Consider the following 20100-nt stretch of genomic DNA (forward strand, 5'->3'; position numbering starts at 1 on the left):
TCACTGGCCATGCGTGTTTTTATTTCTATCTCAGAAGTACCATTCCCCTAATCTCTCCCATCAGCTGGGGCAGGAGCTGGGTGATTAGAAACTGAATGAAGGCTTTAGGGAAGGGGCTGACAGGGAGAACTCAGCTCCCCTTAGCAGTCACTGCCCATTTCCATGCCCATGCACACTCTGGATCCTCCCTTTGACATGGAGCCTTCGTGGCACATGGAAGCTAGGGTGGGGTTTGGGATTCAGCTAGGGAGAGGAAGAAAGACTAGACAAGAATGGGGTGGGAAGGGCTTGAGTCTACATATGTGAAAGGGAAGGGAGGGTTGGAGCATGTGATCTGTGCGCACACACACGTGGATAGGTAGGAAGGACACGGACCAGACACAGACTTTTGAAAGTATAGCACTGTCAGGGCACAGAAGGAAGGGACCACAGTGGAGGTGCCAGAAGGCCTTCTCCTAAGTCCTGGGTAGAAACTTCACAGCATTAATTGCAGGATAGGGTATGGCGGACCACTGAGCAGCTGATCAGATGGACCCGGGCCTGGGCACCAGTCACTAATTCATTTAGGTTGGCCCCACAAGAGGCTGTCCAGGCATGAGACTTCTTTATCTCCATGGTCAATGTTTCAGAGTCACATACTCCACCCCTTCCTGCACGGGGTGCCTCCCTGGCTCCCCAAAATGAATCAGTTCAGAGTAATGTAACCCTTCATCTTCTGGAGGAGCCTGAGGCATCACATTCTCATAATCACCCTGGGGAGAAAAGAGAGGCCAGTGAAAGTCCTTAGTCATCTTCCCAGCCCCCTGTTGTCTATTGTCACATCTCCGTCTTCCTCCTCGGTTTCGCTCTCTGCCCTCCCTGTGTCCTCAATTAGCTTCTTCATTTCTGATGGGAGAATCTTCTGGTGAGAGAAGGAGCGAGGGAGAATAACCACCTTCTGAGCTTTGAAGCTGAAGGATTCTGGGATGTGTGGTCCAGGCTTTGACTCGGCCTCTGCCCAGCAGCACCTCACTCAATTTAAGCCAGTTTCACGCTTTCTCCACCCTCCTCAACATCCCTGCCTCCTTACCCCATGGGGTTTCTGCAGCACAGAATAGGTGACGCTTTGATCCTCAGTTTGAAGACTGACTGGCGAGGTCTCCAGATACCTAGGTGACCTGACAAATGAAAGCAGGTGTAAAGAGACAGCCCGTTTGCCTCCAGCCCCCTCCCAGCCCTTTGAACCCATGGCCTCACTCACCTAACAGGCCTCTGCCCAGCCTTGCAGGCCAGGGTCCACCTAACTCTCCCTGATGGTCTCTAATCTCTAATCCTGACATTCACCCTCTTATTCTCTCTGCCTTTCCTCCTCCTCCTTCCCCCATCACATCCTTGTTTTTATTTCAAGTTAAGCCCCCAACTCCCCAAGCTTCCAGCTCTGCCTTCTCTAGCCCCACCCAAATATCCTTCCTCTTCCCCTCCCTCCCCAGTGCCCAGCTCCTGGCACTCACAGAGCCCTGTCAGGAAACTGCAAGGTAGCATAATCGATCCTCCCCTCCAGTGCAGGATTGTAATATCCCAAGGACTGGGGAGCTGCTGTGGCGTGGGGCCTCCTCGTCTGAGAAAGAAATGAGGCTTCATCCCCAGCCCTTCTCCCGTCCCTCCCCCAACCCTTGACTCCCCCGGAGTCTGCCCCCTCCCTCTAACCAGGGTCTCCCCACAACATCACCAAGCACCACTTGCACTGGTGCCACGTTCTATAGTCACAAAGCATTTTGAACATACTCTTAAAGTCTGTTCCCCACATCAGCCCTGTGAGGTTAGTAATACAAATACTCTTATCCACGTTTGACAGATTCAGAAGCCAAGGCTAAGTGGCTCAGTGAAAACTGAGGCCTGAACTCAGGTCTTCGGACCCTAAGCTTCCCCATACTTGGCTGCCTCCAGTACTGCCCTGTCATGCCTCCTGTTCTCATACTAGCTCCCAGGACAGTCTTCCCTCGGTCCCCTTGTCCTTACTCCCTACCTTCTTCTTTCTGATAAAGAAAGAGCCCTGTATGCCGGGCCTGTCCTGAATATCCTCCTCTCTTCTGATCTTCTTCCAGCTGTAGGGCAAATGAGTATGAAGAGGTGAGAGGTGAATCCCAGGACCCAGAACACATGGGGCCTGGGAGTTTAGCCAAGCGCTAGGATTGGGTGGACACAAAAGAGACCCCAGGGCAGCTAGGTGGTGCAGTGGATAGAGCACCAGGCCCAAAGTCAGAAGGACCTGAGTTCAAATCTGGCCTCAGACCAAACACTGGACGCTTACTAGCTGTGTGACCCTGGGCAATTCACTTAACCCCAATTGCCTAAAACACACACACACACACACACACACACACACACACACACACACACAAAAGAGACCCCGAAGGGAAGCTCACCATCGGACAAACTGGAACCCCATCAGGACCAGGAAGAGGACAGCCAGGCATACCCCAAACCCCAAAGCAGTTCGCTTGCCAATGGTCTCTGGGCTGTCTGGAGAAGGAAGGAAAGAGTTTTGTGGAAGCAGCTGGCTGATCATTGACCTCTGCCACAGGCCTGCTTTCTCATTTGTCCTATCTCTGGCTGCTCCATCAGTCAGCCATCCTTGTTCTCTGCCCGCAGCACCCTAGACTGGAGGGGCTATCTTCAGAAGGGAGACAGAGCACCTCTGCCTATGTGGAGCCCCTGGCCTACTGGGGAGACTGAGTCCTTCCCTTTGGGGGGCTACAGTATGTGGGAATGGAGGCCACAGGACATACACAGGGGACAGTTCACCAATATGGCAAAATAACAAGTTCAAACTGAATTCTTGAGGCCAAGGGAATCCACCCTGAGGGAGGGCAGTTAGGAGGTGGGATTCACCCGGACAAGCTTCTTGGGAGAAGCTGAGCTCTGAGGCAGGTTTCGGAAGGAAGGGTAAGACACGGACCAAATGGGGTACACTACCCTGGGGCAGGCAAATGGCCTTTAGGAAAGCTTAGCGGGAGGGAGAAGCAGAAGCAGAACTTGGCTGGATCCAGGGATTTGGTGAGGAATAATAAAGGAAGAGGCAGGAAGCAGGATGGTGTGGGCAGGGGGGCCCTAGAGTACCAGGATGAGGAGCAGGGTTATCCCTCGGGGCGAGAATAGGGATGGGAACATAAGGTGGAGGAGGCCTTACAATAGACAGTGAGAGTGGCAGGACCCGACTTCCCCGTGCCCAGTTTGTTGGTCCCTTGGCACCAATAGGCCCCGGACTGGTGGGTCATCACTGGCCACAGGGTCAGCTTCTGACCATATTTATCAATCTTTTGCCCCTTCCAGTCAAACCAGGTGTAAAAGTCAATGGCTGGATTAGCATCAGCCTCACAGGTCAGGATCACACTTGTCTTCTCCATCACCACGTCTCCTGGGACGATGGACACTCGAAGGTGTCTGGGGGCATCTGCAGGGAACGGGAGAGTCAAGAACCCAGATGCCCAATCCCTACTCTCCCTCCCAGGCCCAAAGAATTGTACTTGGCCCTCTCCTGGCCCTTCTAGGCTTATTCATCTGATGCCCCCAGCCCTGCCACTCACACTGAACTTTCAGGTCCCATTCCTGAGACTTGGTTTGTCCAATAGAGTTGGTAACAGAACAGCTGTAGAGTGCAGAGTCTTCTGGGGAGATGGAGCTCCAATTCAGGTCCCTCCCTTCATGGAAGTGCTTCCCATTTTGAGTCCAGGAATAATGAACATTTCTGGGGCGACTGGAGCTGAAGTCACATCGAAGTTGGACTTGGTCTCCAGACCGGATGTCAGATTTGGGAGTTGCCAGAATGATTTTAACATCTCTTGGGGCATCTAGGGAGAGAACTCACTGCTAGGTTAACCTGGGTCCCAGGTGGCTTGTCTTCTCAGCCCTCCCAGGACCCAGGCTTCCTGACCGTCTTCTCTCAGGCCTCCCTTCCAGACTCTACTCTCCTTCAAGGACCCAGCCTTCCATTCCTCCCACCCCCACACACCACCCTGGTGAGTCATCCTGATGCCCAACTCTCCTTTCAAGCCCTTAGACATGTTGGTCTCACCCCTCACTCCCCCTTTCAGAGCTCCCTTGGGCAGCTCTCCCTCGCAGCCCCCAGGCCTCTTCTTCTCACACTTCCCTGTCCTCTTACATTGTACGTCCAGGTAGACAGGGGCTGCTTGGGAACATTCAATGTTGCAGGCCGAGCAGGTGACTGACTCAGCATTCCAGGGGATGCTCTGGATGGTAACATTGGCAGAGTATCCGACTTTTTGAAATAACTGTGGCCTCCATAGGTAACTTTTGACGGCAGGGTTACTTTGTTTGTAGGAACAGGAGAGGGTCACAGAGTCCCCTTCCCGGATTGGCATCTGGCTGCTGATAATCACGGTCACTCCAGTGGGGGGATCTGGGAGAGAAGCAGAAAATGTAGCAACAAGTGTCTGCTCATCCCACCTGTCTATCAAACCCTCCCTTCCACTCTACCTCTTCTCCCGCTATTCTCTTCTTTCCCCCTATCATTTCTAGAACTCTTGAACTTACCAGAAGAGGGCTGATGACCTTGCTTAGATGTTCAAGAGGAAAAGGGCAGAAATCCCTCCAGCCACAATTGCATCTAGGGTTTTGTTCTGCCCTCTATTCGCTTCCTCAGAGTATGAACTATGCCTATGGAATTTATTCTAGCCCAATGCAAGATATAGCACTTTCTAGCTACATGAACATGGGTAAATCACATAATGTCTCCAAGCCTCCGTTTCTTCATCTGTAAAATGGGCATGTATTTTCCTTATACTTTCCTCACAATGACTGTTGAGAGTATTAAAGGTATTCTGTAAACCATGAAAAGCTCTTTAATGCCAACTATCATATGAAGTCGTGTTTTACTGAAGGCTTGGTGATAATGGCAGTGAGGTGTCCTTCACTCACTTCCCTGCCCGGGACTAGTTCCGCACCCAGCTCCTTGTTCATCCCCAAGCCCCTCGCATCTTTGCCCGGGCCGAGTGTTGTACGGCCAGCTTACACTGCACGTCCAGCCTAGCCCTCTCGCTGACTTTGCCCTGGCCCTCGCTGTTCTCAGCCAGGCAGCTGTACAGGCCACTTTGCTGCCGGTTGACGCCCTGGAAACTGAGATTCTGTTTTGTCTCTCCCAGCAACAGCTTCTCATCTTGATACCAGGTATAGCTGGTTGGAGGAGGGGAGGCAACGGTCGCACACATCAGCTCCACAGTCCTGTTCTCTCTCACACTGATGTCAGCAGGGAGAACCCTGGAAAGCTTGGGGGAATCTGGAGGGAGAGGACAGAAGCTGGCATGAGGTCGGTGGGGTGAGTCCACTGACCAGCAAATAATCTGGAGAACGTCTGGTTTTGCTCTTGTCCCAGTCCATTTTTCCATCTCTCCCCCTCAAACATCCGCCCCCTGCCCCTCCTCTTCCACATAGCCAAAAGAAAAAAACCCAAGCCAACAAACAAAAAACAATAAACCGTTCCGAAGCAGCTCTTGTCTCTCCTCCATTCCCCAAATTACTCCAAAGGCTCTCTGACCCCTCCCTCATTCCCCAACCCCATGCTCAGCTCACATAGGACTTGCAGGTGCACCGGCTCTGATCTCCCCCGGCCCATTTCGTTGTCTGCCTCACAATGGTAATTTCCAGCCTGTTGCCAATTCACTTCGGACAAAGTCAGAATTTCGTCCTGATTCTGCACATTCTCTTTATCCTTGAACCAGAGGAAGCTGCCTTGGACCTTGGGGTTGCTGCTTCGAACCATACACCTCAGAGTCACTGATCCTTCCTCCTTCACTTCTAGGTGGGGACTGGCCTCGATGGTTATCTTTGGGGTATCTGGAAAGGCAGAGAGTAAATCAGATGAAAAGAGCTTCTGTCAGAGAGCTGGAGGGAAAGGATTCATTGGGAGGATTCAAAGGGCTGGGATTCCAGAACCCTACAGGAGCAATCCATCCAGTCTACGTGGTCACACGTCACTTAGGGATGGAGAGGGTGCTGTGCCGTGCGCACCTGAAAAAATTTTCAGTGTGTTTAGAAATCTAGCTTCACTTTTCAGATGAGGAGACTGAGGGTCAGGGAGAGGAAGCCGCTTGCCCGAGGTAGCCCAGGTATTCAGCCCCAGCATCAAGACTCGAACCCCTGTCTCAATTGCTTTTAAGATTCCCCGGACCAAGCTGCTCCTCAGAACCTGTAGCTTCCAGGAAAGAAGGCTCATCAGCTTAAGCTGAGCTTCCTGGACCCCTGGACTCTCCTTTCTTGGGAGCCCCAAGTTGTGCTGTCTCATTTACTTCTCCTTGTATACATGTGTCATCCCAGTAGAATGGAAGCTTCTTGAGGGCAAGAACTCTGTCCTTTCTCTATCTGTATCTCTATTGCTCAGACAGTTGATTCAAACCCGTTAATACGCATTTATCAACCACTTACTATGTGTGTGCCAGGCTCTGTACTAAGTGCCTAGGACACGAAGACAGGGAAAATCACCGTCCCTGCTCTCAAGGTGATCACATTCTAGTGGAGGATACCACAGGCAAACAATTGTGCCCATACAAATATATACGGGGCAAATGGGAGATAATCTTAGTGGGAAACCACTAGTTGTGGGGCAGCCTGGGAAAGAAAGGCCTCTTACAGGAGGTGGGATTTTAGCAGAGAAGGAAGCCAAGAGAGCCGTTAGACAGGCTTCCAAGCTCAGGAGGCAGGCGGTGCAAACCAGGTGGAGGAGAGATGGAGTGTCAGGGTGAGGAATGGATGAGACTTCATTGACCTGAACTGAACTGCATTCTATCGTCTATTTACCTTCAGTTCTGCCAGCCTGAAGCTGATGTTAAAATAAATCTGTGGTCTCTGAGTTCAGCCACAGAGGGAAGACGAAGCGGATCTCCGGGATCCTGGTGTCTGTGTGTCAGGGGAGGGAGTGGAATGGGGGGAAGGCAGGAGGAAACTCCAGTGGGATCCCCCATTGCTTCGATGTAGGTGATTGAGGTGTTCTTCCCCTTCTCTCTGGGCAGGCCCCGAGTGAAGATATTTGGGCTTATGGCCATGAGAATAGTAGCAAAGCTCTCTCACAGGTAGGGAGCAGGGGACCCACAATTCACGCTGAGGAGACTCACGCTTCACATCGAGCCACACGATCTTCTCAGACAGACGCTGCTCGTCGGTGTGCCACACTTGGCAAGACAGCTTCTTGCCGTGGTGAGTCCAGCTGGGCCTGAATCTGAATTTGCTCTCCGTCAAGACCTTCTCGGTTTGGACAATGGAGTTCTCGACCTGAGCCGGAACCTTCTGCCCGTCCAGAAACCAGAGCAAGCTCACGGGGTAGCCAGGACAGGAGTAGTTCAGACAGCAGGTCACGGTTACCTCCTGGAGCTCTTGGAGCCGCGGGGGGAGCTGAATGTGCGGCTGAGGCGCAGACTCTGAGGGAGAAAAGGAAGGAGGGGCTAGGACAGAGGAGGAAGGCGGGGTGGGAGAAAGGGACCCTCAGCCTGGGGATTTTCTCAGTCTGCTTCAGGACATCTCCCCGTAGCGCTGCCTGACTCCAACCACCCCTCTGCCCCGCGGCGCCTCTGCTGGGAGCCTGCGGTCTGCACTGTGGAAACGCTCACTGCTTAGGGGTTGCTTTGTAAGGATTCATAGCAGTCGTAGTATCAGCAATAATAACAGTAGTAGTAATGATAATTGTGACAGTAATGATAAGTAGGAGGAACAGTACTCAAAGAAACTCTTCCCATTTCTGTCATGCTTTTAAAGTTGGCGAGACACTTTGGTCACAAGAGCCCCAGGGGTGGGGAGGGGTGGGTAATGCAAGGAACTGCCCCTGCCCAAGTTGTTGGTACTCCTTTCTCCCCCTTTAGAAATTATTTTTTGGGGCAGCTAGGTGGCACAGTGGATAGAGCTCAGGCCTTAAAGTCAGGAGGACCTGAGTTCAAATCTGGCCTCAGACACTTAACGTTTAGTAGCTGTGTGACCCTGGGCAAGTCACTTAACCCTTGATTGCCTCACCCCCCCAAAAAAAGTGAACAGTACCTGTCCTCATGGAGCTTACATGTACATGAACATGTACAAAGATAAAAAATAATTTTGTTTTTCTTTTTGATGAGACAGTTGGGGTTAAGTGACTTGCCCAGAGTCACACAGCTAGAAGTGTCTGAGGCAAGATTTGAAATCAGGTCCTCCTGACTCCAGGGCCGGAGCTCTATCTACTGTGCCACCTAGCGGCCTGACTGTTAACTTTTCTTTGTATCCCTCTTGCACAGTGCCAAATACACAGTAAGTGCTTAATAAAGGATCGTTGAATTGGAATGAGTATTGTGCCCACCTTCTAGAGTGGGGTGTTCTCGCTATCCTTGCTTATCTATCTAACTGAGAATTCTCCAAGGGCAGGGACTCTATCCCCCATAGGACCATGGGCTGCCCTAGGTCTGAGGACCTGCCTCTTCTCTCAGGCCAACAGCTCCTTGAGACCAGGAGCTGGGTCATCGCCTCCTTTTGTGCCTCTCTGCCAGGACCCAGCACAGAACAGCTCCTGCTTCGAGCAAATCCTGGCATGCTTTGCTCAGGGAGTGGGGGCCATGACCAATGTGCCTGGGCGTGGGGGGAATGCCGTTTTTCCCCTTCCTCCGGCTCCTCACCAGTGATGTTGAGTTGCACATAGGCTATCCACTTGTCTTCCTGGGTCATTATCCTCAGCCCCAGTTTCCCACTGTCGGAGACCTGCACCGGATGGAGGAGCAGGCTGCAGTCCTCTTTGCTCAGCTCTCCCAGAAACTGTGTCCTTTCATTTTTACTGGATTTGAACATGTCAAAGAGGACGGTCCCATGGAACCTCTCTTCCTTGTTATCGTACTGCGGATTGTGGTACCAGATAAAGTGATTTGGTGTTTGGATGCTGTTGATGATCTTGTAGGTGCAGGGGATCTGGACACAGGTGCCTTCCCAAGCATAGAGGACCTCTGGTCGCCTGACATCTATACGACAAAGACCCAGAACCAGGAATCCTGGGCCCCACAAAAGGCAGGCAGGAGAGAGAGGGAGGGAAGGGGGTCAAGGGAGAAAACAGATAACGAGACAGAAAGAACACAAAACAGTTACACGAAGACTAGACTGCAAGGGGAAACCACACACGTACACACACACACACACACACACACACAAGCAGAGCCCTTGGAGAAAGAGGAAGAGTGGGAGAGGCACAGTTTCCCCGGTGGGCTCTCCTGTGAAGACAGCTTCTCCCACCACCTCCTCCACATGGTCCTCTTACCTAAAACCTCCCTCCCTCCTCAACTCCTGCTCCCAGGTACTAGCAACAGTCCTTACCAACAGCCAGAAATGAAAGGTGAAGGAGGCTCATGATGGCACCTCGGACCTGCTCAGAATTTCTGAAAAGGGAAAATCAGTTCTCGGGTCAGTCAAGTAAGTCACTCATTTCTCCAGCATGCGCTCCTTGGCTGCTCCTGTCCGCCTCTGACCATTGCTTTCCTCCTGAGCCCCCTTCGCACTTATGTGCCTGCAGCCCCACTGTTCCTCTTTGTGGTTGTGGAGCTGTTTGGGTTCATCACACCTTTGAATGTCTGAGGGGGCATGCCCGTTTATAGCCGTGTTTCTATATCTCGTTTCCCTTTTGAGTTTGGGAGTCAGGGAAAAGACTCCTCCTGTTTTCTCTCTCTGTCATGACATTTGGCCTAAAATTCTGCACAGGGAAAATTCATTCCAGGGTATTGACTTACTAGGTCCAAGAGATGAGACAGTGAAGCCATGATGAGGAGGCCCACCACCCCCACCCCACCCCAACATCTATTTCACTTTCTGAATGCATACATGTTGCCTCTCTTGTCCCCAGTTATGATTAACATTTGCATAAAGTTAAATTTGTCTCTATTTACATGGCAAGCGCCTTTAGCATGGCCCCTTGGGGAATGACCAGGATGTGGTGATAGAGTGTGTCTCCTGTCACATCAGATTCACTCCTGTCTCCACCCTGTTTGCCCTTGCTCCCCTCCTAAAGCTTGTTAAAAAAAAAAAAAGGAGCTGGTATGGGACAGGTACTGGAGTAAAGTAAACTGGAAGCTGGAAGCTGGAAACTGCCCAGTAGGCTTCTGGGGCAAGACTATGCTTTGGGACAAATAGAACTCAAAAAGCTAGAAGTGGAAAGAGATTCCCTAGAGAAGCTGGATACGACCAAATCTTACTGCTCCCAGGGCTCCCACAGCGGCCTGAACCCAGGGATAAATGGGTCCATACCACAGTAATGATTATAGTTCTCAATCACCAGGCCCAACCTCATCCAGCATATGCCATCCAGTTCCCCAAAGTCCTCAGCCCTGGGCCAGGTCCACTCCTGCCTTACCCTGATCACGAACCTGGCTCAGGACTCCAGGGTGAGAAGGAAGAACAAACAGTGAGCTACTTGCCCTTGCTTAAGGTGACCAGGAAGTCTCAGGCTCACTACCACGAAGGGGTGCTCCTACCTTAGTACAGTGAGCAGGGGAGAAAGAGAGGGAGGTTGGGGATAAATCAGGACCCAGACATGGAGGCCTTGTTATGGCCCGTGTTAACGGTTTTAGGGCAGCATAAAGAGAGAGGGGTTAGTGCTGACCAAGAATGGCACTTGGCCATTGATTAGGGGTTACAAGGATGGCTGCAGAGGGGACCAGAGAGAAAGGGAAGATGTAGGATAAGGAAAGAGTAGGGGACTTTTTACCTGCTTCTTGCACATCCTGCTTTTCTCCCTCCTTAGGGGTGAGAACAGTTATCAATGAGAAAGAGGAAGTTCTTTGCTTTTTCCATCTAGCCCTGACCTGTGACTCAGTCAGGCTCCTCCCCTGTCCTGAAAGTTTTAAAGGAGTGAGGAAAAGAAAGAACTGGGGGTAAAGAGGACCGACTAATTTACTTAAATGTAGGCCTTGGTTATTCAGCTGATGGACTGTACAGGACAAAATGTGTTTAATATTTGTCTACCCCCTGACCACTGCCTTCCCTTTGTGGTAGCAACATGTTAGCTCAGGAAATGAAAATTCATTTTAGTACAATCTATAAGCCCAGCAAATTTCGAAGGCCAATGTGGTTTTAAAAAATTATATAAAGCATTATGAAGTCAAATAGAAATTACATTGTAGATTTGTCATTGTTTTTCAGTCATTTGGGGTTTTCCTGGCAGAGATACTGGAGTGCTTTGCCATTTCTGTCTCCAGGTCATTTTACAGATGAGGAAGCTGAGGCAAATAGGGTTAAATGACTTGCCCATCATTACACAGCCACTAAATGTCTGAGGTCAGATCTGAACTCTGCAAGATGAGTCTTCCTGACTCCAGGCCCAGTGCTCTGTGAACTATGGTGCCACCTAGCGGCCACAATGTGGATTATCCGCCATTTTTAAAGTTTCCATATTATCCCCAGAACAAAGAACTAGGAAAATGGGGTAGAAGTTACAGACAGAGAGCCCCCCGGAAGTGGAATGAGCTGTCTCCGCTAACAGTGGTTTCTGGGCCCTCAAGCAAAGGCTAAGACAGCCATTTGTCAGAGGTGACATGAAGGGATTCTCAGGCAGGGAAGGGTTGGCTTTTGTGTCCCTCCCTCGCTCTCTGAGATGCTCAGCATCTCCTCCATTTGAGAAGATAACTGAGACATTGGTGGTTGGTGGTTTTCATTTTCACATTGGCCCTGAAACAAAATTTCTAGACGGAGAAGACATCTTCTACTGAGGGTGGTTTGAAGAGAAAGTTTTTACAGTAGAAACCCCATCATTCATCAACACCCTGATTAGTGTTTCTAAGTGGAGAAAAACTGAGGCCAAGTTACGCAGATACTGCTTTTTGGGAAATTTCTGCTCCAGATTCTCATTTTCCCTCCCCACAAATGCTACCAGGAAATAATAAAAGAGAAAAGAAATTGTGATGGGATAAGCAGGGGGGGAGCCAATGACCACTGCAGCATTGACCATTCCCCTCCCTCTCTTCTTGAATTTTCATGAGTCTCTTTTTGCCTGCTTCTCCCACTTTTCTAGCTTCTCAAACTTCACAGGCACCTGGGTCGTCACCATAGTGTAAAGGTGGGGTGTTCTTTCCCACCCCTATCAATCAGGAAGTCCTATTTAGGTTGAATCCATGCATTTAAAGTATAACTAGGTGTGAACAAGGCCTTAATTAATTTGGGAGGAGGAAAGTGCTTTGATGTTGGATGAAGATGACAGATGGTGCTACATTAAAAAAAAAATCTTGCAATTGGCTGATAGAATCAGACACATTTCTGTTCAGTTCAGAATTGTGCGTTCCAGCAGCAGCAAGTTGAGGGGTGGTCAAATCCAGAAGTGAAGGACGCTTGAGAGGGAACTGCCCTTTGCAGAAGGGAAAAGGGAGTTTTCCCCTCCCCGGCACCACTGACTGCCTGGTGATGACCTTGAGAACCTGAAAAGGTCAGAAGATCTAGAGTTCCCACTGGCATCTGGCAGAATAAATCTGAAGGCAGAACCTTCATTGGTCACTGAGGGATATGCCCAGGACAAACTCAAAGCCCTGAGGAACGGCAGTCTCAAGGCCCTCAGAGCAGAGTAGAAAGCTATACCTAAAGGAAACTTTACAAGAACTCTACAATGGGAGGAGCCCAGAGCTGGTGGTTTTCTCTTTGACCACAAGTGGGCTCCTAAATTTGAATCCACTCTCTCCAAGGGCCTTGTGTATGCAATGCACGGGGGAGTTTGCCCCAGTTAGGGAGGGAGGATATTTCTACCATAACTGTCATTGCTATGCCTGTTTAGTAAATACTCTTTATAAAAGATCATTAGCTCTGTCAACAATCATTGGGAAGCACATTGTTGGAGGCTTCTATGCAACAATGCTAGAAAACCCAGTCCCTTAGGGTTACCCCTAGAACTCCAAGGGGAGGAGCAGGTCAAAAGTTTAACTAGAATTCCTAGAAGAGAAGCAAGAGGTTTTTGTTTTTGTTTTTTAAAGCTGAACATGCTTAGTAAGTGAAATGAGAGTGCTAGAGGAAATGATTGGGAAAGAAATGAGAAGGGGGAAAGAGAATTTAAGAGGTGCAAAACCTGACCTAAGCAACAGATTCTGAAAATCGGAATGGGCCAGAAAGTAGTTCCTGATTCCATAAGTATGAGATAGCTCACATCAAAAACAACTGACAAATCTAACAAAAAAACAAACAAATCTAAGACAGAGAATTTAAGAATCACTACGTGAAACCGTGACCCAAAAAAAAAAAAGAGCCTAGACATCGTATTTCAAGAAATCCTAAAAAACTGCCTAAATCTCATAAAACCAGAAGGCAAAGTACAAGTGTAAAGAATGTTTTGACCACCTCCTGGAAGAAACCCACAAATCAAAACTCCCAGAAGCATTTATAACCAAAATTCAGAGCTTACGGGTCAAAGAAAAAATTCAGGGACTGAGGTACCACAGTCAGAATCACACAGGCTTTGGCAGCCACTAGAAGGGAGTGGCAGAGAGCTTGAAATATGATATTCCAGAAAGCAAAAGACAGAGATTTACAACCAGAAATAGCTTACCCAACAAAACTGAAAGTAATCTTCTAGGGGAAGACAGAGAGAGTTGTCAGGCACTCTTGATGACAGTACCAGAGCTGTGTAGAAGCTTTTGGAATGCCCATACAGAAGTCAAGAGAAACATCAAAAGCCTTCTCATTCTGGAAGATCTCTCCACCTCTGCTGCCCCTTCAATTTCAAGCAATTCCTTAGGTGTTCAGTTGGCTTCGTTTGTTGTGGGCATGAGAGACACCCCGGGCAAAGACACTGAGGTGGGAGATAGAGCATTGTGTGTGAGATAAAGACAGCCAGACACAGAGTGCATGAAGGGGAATGGTTTATGAGAAAGGTAGATTAGAATCAGGTTGTGAAGGGTTTTAAATGCCAAATGTGGAGGAATCTGTATTCAGTCGTAGAGACAATAGGAAGCCCTGGCAGCTTATTGAGCTATGTACTTCTGGCACAAGTCTCCATCAACTGATCCTAGGGGGAGAAAACTGCGCATGGGCAGTGCCCCCAGAACACAGAGTATGGTTCTGCTCTGCTACACTCCAGTCTGCCTTCTAAAGGCGAAAGAGTAAACATGAAAAAATCGGTCTTTGAGCTCATTTTTATAGACCATGGCAGGAGTGCCCAATGAATGTGTAAGAGGGTGCTGGAAAGACAGACAGAGACAGAAACAGACAGAAAGACCAAGAGAGGCACAGAGGCAGGAGTGGAGCGAGAAAGGAAAGAAGAAAGGAAGGGGAGTGAGGGAGGAAGGAAGAAAGGAAGGAAGGGGAGGGAGGGAAGGAAGAAAGGAAGGGGGTGGGAGAAAAGAAGGAAAGAAGGAAGGAAAGAAGGAAGGAAGGAAGGAAGGAAGGAAGGAAGGAAGGAAGGAAGGAAGGAAGGAAGGAAGAAGGAAGGAAGGGGAGGGAGGGAGGGAGAAAGGAAAGAAGAAAGGGGAGGGAGATAGGAAGGAAATAAGGAAGGATAAGGAGAGAGGAAAGAAGGAAAGAAAGGGAAAGAAAGAAGGAACAGAGAGAGGGAACAAAAGAAGGAAGGAAAGGGAGGAAAGAAAGGAGAGGAAAGAAAAAAGAGGAAGGAGGAAAGAGCATCCCTTTGGTATTTACTGATATTTACTGTGCTAAGTTCTGGGAGCTACAAAAGTATATTTGAGACAGCCCCTGTTCCGGAAGAACGCACAAGGGAAGATAACACACTTCATGTCATCAAGGCCAGAGAAGAATGCCTTGGTCCGGGAAGTTACAAGACTGATGAATGGAACCAGAGGAGCTTAGATGGACATGCCCCTTCCGGAAGCAAAGGCCAGCATTGCTTTGCTTACTATTCACAGAGCAAGACATAAAAAACAGGGGTCAAGTCAGCAAGCAGGCATTGAGATATTTTGCTTAGCCCTGGGGATACGAGAAGACAATCCCTGCCTTCAAAGAGCTTGCATTCTAATGGGAATGGTGAAAAGTAAACAACTACATAAATACAAGACTTATACAGAGTACTGGAAGACATCTGAAACAGGAAAACATTAGTAACAGAGGGAACTGGGAAGAGTCCTAAGTCTTGAAGGAAGTCAGGGAACCTAAGAAGCCTGTGGTCGGAAGGCCAAGCATTCCAGTGTGGGGGGCAGCTATCAGAAAGGCAGAGAGAGCCAGAGGAAGTATTATGTTCAAGGAACCGGGGATTCAGCTGTAGGCCAGTGTGGCTGGAATGTAGAGTAAGGTGTGGAGGACAGTAAGGTGTAAGAAAACTGTGAAAGGAGGAAGGCACTAGATCATGAAGTTTTAAATGCTAAACAGGGGTCTCATAAGCAATAAGATGGCAGAGAAGATGTTTTCTCTAATCCCCATACCTTCTCAAACCTCTCCAAATCAGAAATTATGTGCCAAAGGTAAAGCAACTTCAGCTATCTCCATGGTCTAATTCACACAGAATTCAAATGAAAGCTGAACACACACACACACACACACACACACACACACACACACACACACACACACATACAGGAAATGACACTCACTGACTCTGAGCTTGCTCAGTAGTACCCCACCCTCACCTCCCACGCTACCAGTCATGGGGCTTCACTAGCACACTCAAGTACACCAAAAACAGGCTTACATCAAAATCCACCCCAGCACCCTGGCCCCCCTTGCCTCTTTCCTGAACTATGGAGACCCCAGCTCCAGGCTGCAGAAGTTCACTCTGGCCTCAACAGTTAGCTTGTCTGCAGCCATTTAGGAGTGAAAGCCTGTCAGGGGCTACAAACTTGAAGCACCAGTGCTGCAAAGCTCTGAACTTCCAGTGCCAGGAGAAACAAACTCTAAATGGCTAGTTCCAGGCCAGAGATCTGAGGTGTGGAGAGAGCATACAGGTCACCAGGACAGGGCACCTTGCATGTGGGAAGCTGTGCTGTGCTCCATCAAGCTTGAGGAAAGAGCACAGCATCCAGCTAGGATTGGTTCTGACCACTCAAACGCCATTCGTGCCAGAGTCTTACACTGGTGAACTGTGAATTGTCCATTATGGGTAGAGGTTGAGACACTTTGAGATCCAGCCCATGGTCAGAGGAGAGAGAGTCAGAAAGGGAGTGACAAGGAAAACAAAGGGGAAAAAAGACTGAAAGTACTAAAGATTTCAGGAAGAAAAAAAACTCAAAGACTTTGAGCATAAACAGATAAATCAACAGGACAAACATTAACAATAAAAGGAAATGTGGCCTCCAAAGCTAGTAAATGAGTTCAAGCATGTATGAATGAATTCTGCAAAATAAAGGAAAATGATCTACTCTTGATGAGACAGAGAAGCTGTGGGAGTTAAGGAGAATACACAATCACAATTTACTGTTAATGAATGGTTTAAAAGAGACATGAGAATTATGAGAGCAGAACTTATGTCCTGCACAGCAAAAATAATGAACAGACTAGAAAAACTTGAATCTTCAATGGCAAGCCTCGGGAAAGAAACAACAGAGAATAAGAGGCTGGGGATGCAAATATGCAGACATAAAAGACAATCTAGAAAAAGAGAAACAAAAAACAAGAGCACTAAGGGAAAATATGCTCACAGTGCAAGTAAAACACACTAAACCCAAAGACAGGAGGCAAAGAGATAAACCAGAAACACATTGCAGGAGACAAAACCTTAATTAACACCACAATGAAGGAAAAAAAAAATGAGAGAATTGCCCAGAACTTCTCAACACAGAAAATGAAATTCCAATTGAAAGAATTCACAGATTGCCTCCAGAGTGAAAAAAAAAGGCTGCAAATCACTCATAGTGATTAGATTTAACAATTCAATTCAGAAACAAGTTCTTCAAGCCATCAGGAGAAAGACCTTCAAATACAAAGGAAATGACAGTCAAATAATGCAAGACTATTCAGCAGCCACTACAAAAAGGAGGAGAGAATGGAACAATGCATTCTGAAGAGCACTGGAGCCCAGGGTGATTTGTCCTGTAAATCTGAGCCTAACGATACAGGACAAAAGACAGAGGTTCAATAAGAAGAAAAGTTTAGAACATTTTTTAGAAAGAAAACCAGAACCAAATAGATGATTTGCCTCTTGGACACTTCAAACAACATAAATGCAGGAGGAGCGAATAAATTCAGACAGCAACTGCAATGGATGACAACAAAGAGACTTCTTTCTAAATGTACACAAGGAGAGAGGAACGAAGATGGAAATCTGGCAGAGATAACAGAGGGCATTATGGACAGAACATGGACACACCCTGCCTACAAATGCATGCTTCTCTAGGGGACTCCATTAAGAGGGAGAGGAGCAGGGAGATAGAAAAGAGTGATAGGGGTCAGATGGAAGGCTAGAAGTGAGGGGAAGGTGACTTCTGGGGTCTCTGAAAGAGAAGAGCCTACAGGGAAGTGTGTGAAGCAGAAGAGGGGAAAATTGAATAGGGGGTGGGGAGGAGGCCTTACTTTGGAGGTGAAAGGGGTTCCACTGATGAATGCCCCTATGGGTAAAGACAGATGGTCAGTGAAAGGAGACAGGACCTGAGAGGTTTGGTACTTCAGAAATCTACTTGTCTTGGGAGGGGGAGATTTTAGAACCCCTGGGGGCAGCTGGCCCCTGGAAAAGTGGAAAGCTCATGGATACAGGGAGACAATCTCAAGGCAAATGTAGAAAAAGAGGTCAACAAGAGAAGGTCTAGGGGCGTGGTGGGCTGCATAACCAGGGACATGGTAGAGGAGGGGCCTACTATGGGCCAGTGTTCTCTCTGACACCTGCAATTACTAGCATTATTCTGGAAGTGAAGTGCAATGGTAAAGGGCAATCTTTGAGGTCAAGTCCTACAAGGCGGCAACAGAAAGTGCCCAGAGGACAGAATCTAGAATGGATCCCTCGGAAGCTTGGGTTGCATGAAGAATACAGAGAAAAGAGAGAGACCAGGCAATTGCCAGGGTCATGAATCACAGAAAGAGGGTCTAGAGTGGGCAGAAAGAGAAGAGGGATAATGAAGAGAGTGAGAAAAATCATTTTTTGGAAAGGGGAGCAAAAAAAGTGAAATTTTAAAAAACTCTAAGGGACAGGACTAGCTGAAGGGGAGGAGAGGAAGGGGTAATATCAAAAGAAAGGAGGGGATCAGGGGTGAGGTCAAGAGAACCAGGAGGATCAAGGTCACCTTAAAAAAAAGATTAAAGTGACTGAAGGAACCTAATACTATCTCTACAGCGGAAGAGGACACTTGGAACTGAAAAGCTTCTGTAGTGACTGCATTAATGCATCTAGGACAAGAAGGGAAGTAGTCAAATGAGGAAAAAAATCTTCGTATCAAATTTCTCTGATAAGTATCCAAGATATATAAACAATTATTAAATAGTTATAAAACTAATAGCCACTCCCCATGGCTAAAATGTCCATACCCTTTGAAGCAGAGATTCCATTACTGAGCTCATACCCCAAGGAAGCTATTGAAAAGACAAAAAAAAAAAGTCCCCATAGACTCCAAAATATTTATAGCAGCACTTTTTGTGATTAGCTAAGAATTGGAAGCAAAGCAGATGCCCATTGATCAGGAAATGACTAAACAAATTGTGAACCATCAATGTAATAAAATATGACTATGCTGTAAGAAATGATATGTGTGATGAGTCCAGAGAAGTGGGGAAAAATCTGAAACTGATGCAGAGTGAAGAAAGCAGAGCCAGGAAGACAACATGCCCAATCACCCCAAAAATGCAAGTGAAGAGAACGACACACCAAAATACCAGAAGATCAGATGGGACTGGAAAGAAGAAAGATGAGAAGACACACCCACCGTGCCCCTTGGTGAAGGTGGAAAGACTAACAGTGTTACACACTGCATACGGTTTTGGACTTCTTCAATGCATTGGCCAGTCATCCTGACTTTTCTCTCTAAAATAAAATACTCTGTCACATGGGATGGCTTTCAGGGAAGGGAAAGAAGAAGGGCTTGGGTTATTATGGTGGTTGGGAAATAAAATGTCAATAAAAACTTATTTAAACTGTGAAAAAATGCTAAACAAAGGAGTTTATGTTTGATCTTGGAGATAATAGGAAGAAACATTGGACTTTTTTGAGCATCAGGGTGGCAAATCGCCTGGGCAGCTGTGTGAAGGATGGAAGGCAAGGAAGGAAATCAGCATTTATAAAGAGACTGTTATGTTCCAGGTACTGGGCTAGGCACTTTTACAAATGTTATCTAATTTTATCTTCTCAAGAGTCTGAGGTAAGTGCAGTTATTCTTCCCATTTTGTAGTTGAAGAAACTGAGGCAGACAGAGATTAAGTGATTTGCCCAGGATCACACAGCTAGTCTGAGGTCAGATTTGAACTCAGCTCTTCCTTACTCCAAGCCCAGCACTCCATCTGCTATACCACCAGCTGCCTCTGGATCGGAATACAGAGAGATTTGAGGCAAGGAGCCCAGTGAGAAGGCTGCTGCAATCGTGCAGGCCAGAGGTGATGAGGGGCATGGTAGGAAGATGGTCAGAGTCTGCAGCTAGCTATGTGAGGTTACTTTCACATACCCACTGATCCAGAGCTCCAAAGCTGAGTGGCTTAGCCCTTACAAGGCTTAGTCTCCAACTTGGTGGTCCAATTGGGTAAGCAGCAGCAGCAGCATAAGAATCCGCCTTCCTGACTCTTTTTTTTTTTGTAGCTTTTATGTATTTTTTATTAATTTATTTTTAGTTTTCAACAATCACTTCTATATACTTTTGAGTTTTGAATTTTTCTCCCCCAGTCCCCAAAATGGTGTGCAATCTGATATAGGTTCTACATATATATTCCTATTAAACATATTTTCACATTAGCCATGTTGTAAGGAAGAATTAGAACCAATAGGAGGAACCACAAGAAATAGTAAACAAAACAAAACAGAAGGAAAAAAAAGAGCAAATAGTATGTTTCTATCTGCCTTCAAACTACATGGTTCTTTCTCTGGATGTGGATAGCATTTTCCGTCATGCAACTTTTGGAGATATCTTAGATCCTTGTATTGCTGAGAAGAGACAAGTCTATGAAAGTTAGTCATTAAACAACGTAGTTATTACCGTGTACAATATTCTCCTGGTTCTGCTCACTTCACTCAGCATCAGTCCATACAAGTCTTTCCAGGTTTTTCTGAAGTCTGCCTGC

At 47.7% G+C, this 20100-nt stretch overlaps 1 protein-coding gene and 1 long non-coding RNA gene across 7 annotated transcripts in view; one reads left to right on the forward strand and one right to left on the reverse strand.

Annotated features, from left to right (window-relative positions):
- Positions 1-10796, reverse strand: CD22 (CD22 molecule). Of its 6 annotated transcripts, none has more exons than XM_020977007.2 (14): positions 10694-10796; positions 9310-9371; positions 8625-8960; positions 7107-7409; positions 5569-5832; positions 5012-5275; positions 4142-4399; positions 3567-3830; positions 3170-3433; positions 2406-2502; positions 2006-2084; positions 1491-1597; positions 1070-1157; positions 1-752 (listed from the first exon to the last, which is right to left on the reverse strand). In XM_020977007.2, the coding sequence occupies exons 2-14, from the start codon at positions 9341-9343 to the stop codon at positions 618-620; spliced, it is 2493 nt and encodes an 830-aa protein (XP_020832666.1). In that variant the 5' UTR covers positions 9344-9371; positions 10694-10796; the 3' UTR covers positions 1-617. The 6 variants fall into 6 exon arrangements, with proteins under 6 accessions (XP_020832666.1, XP_020832651.1, XP_020832657.1 ...); XM_020976992.2 differs by having other exon boundaries at positions 8625-8990; XM_020976998.2 differs by lacking the exon at positions 10694-10796 and adding an exon at positions 9720-9760 and having other exon boundaries at positions 8625-8990.
- The window catches only part of LOC144454434 (uncharacterized), an 18947-nt gene continuing 8163 nt past the window's right edge, over positions 9317-20100 (forward strand). Inside the window, exon 1 of the long non-coding RNA XR_013482790.1 lies at positions 9317-9405. This is a non-coding gene — a long non-coding RNA (uncharacterized LOC144454434). The remainder of the gene's footprint in view (positions 9406-20100) is intronic.

The sequence above is a fragment of the Phascolarctos cinereus genome, unplaced genomic scaffold (assembly GCF_003287225.1).
Source record: "Phascolarctos cinereus isolate Bilbo 61053 unplaced genomic scaffold, phaCin_HiC Scaffold_726;HRSCAF=1367, whole genome shotgun sequence".
Taxonomy (NCBI): domain Eukaryota; kingdom Metazoa; phylum Chordata; class Mammalia; order Diprotodontia; family Phascolarctidae; genus Phascolarctos; species Phascolarctos cinereus.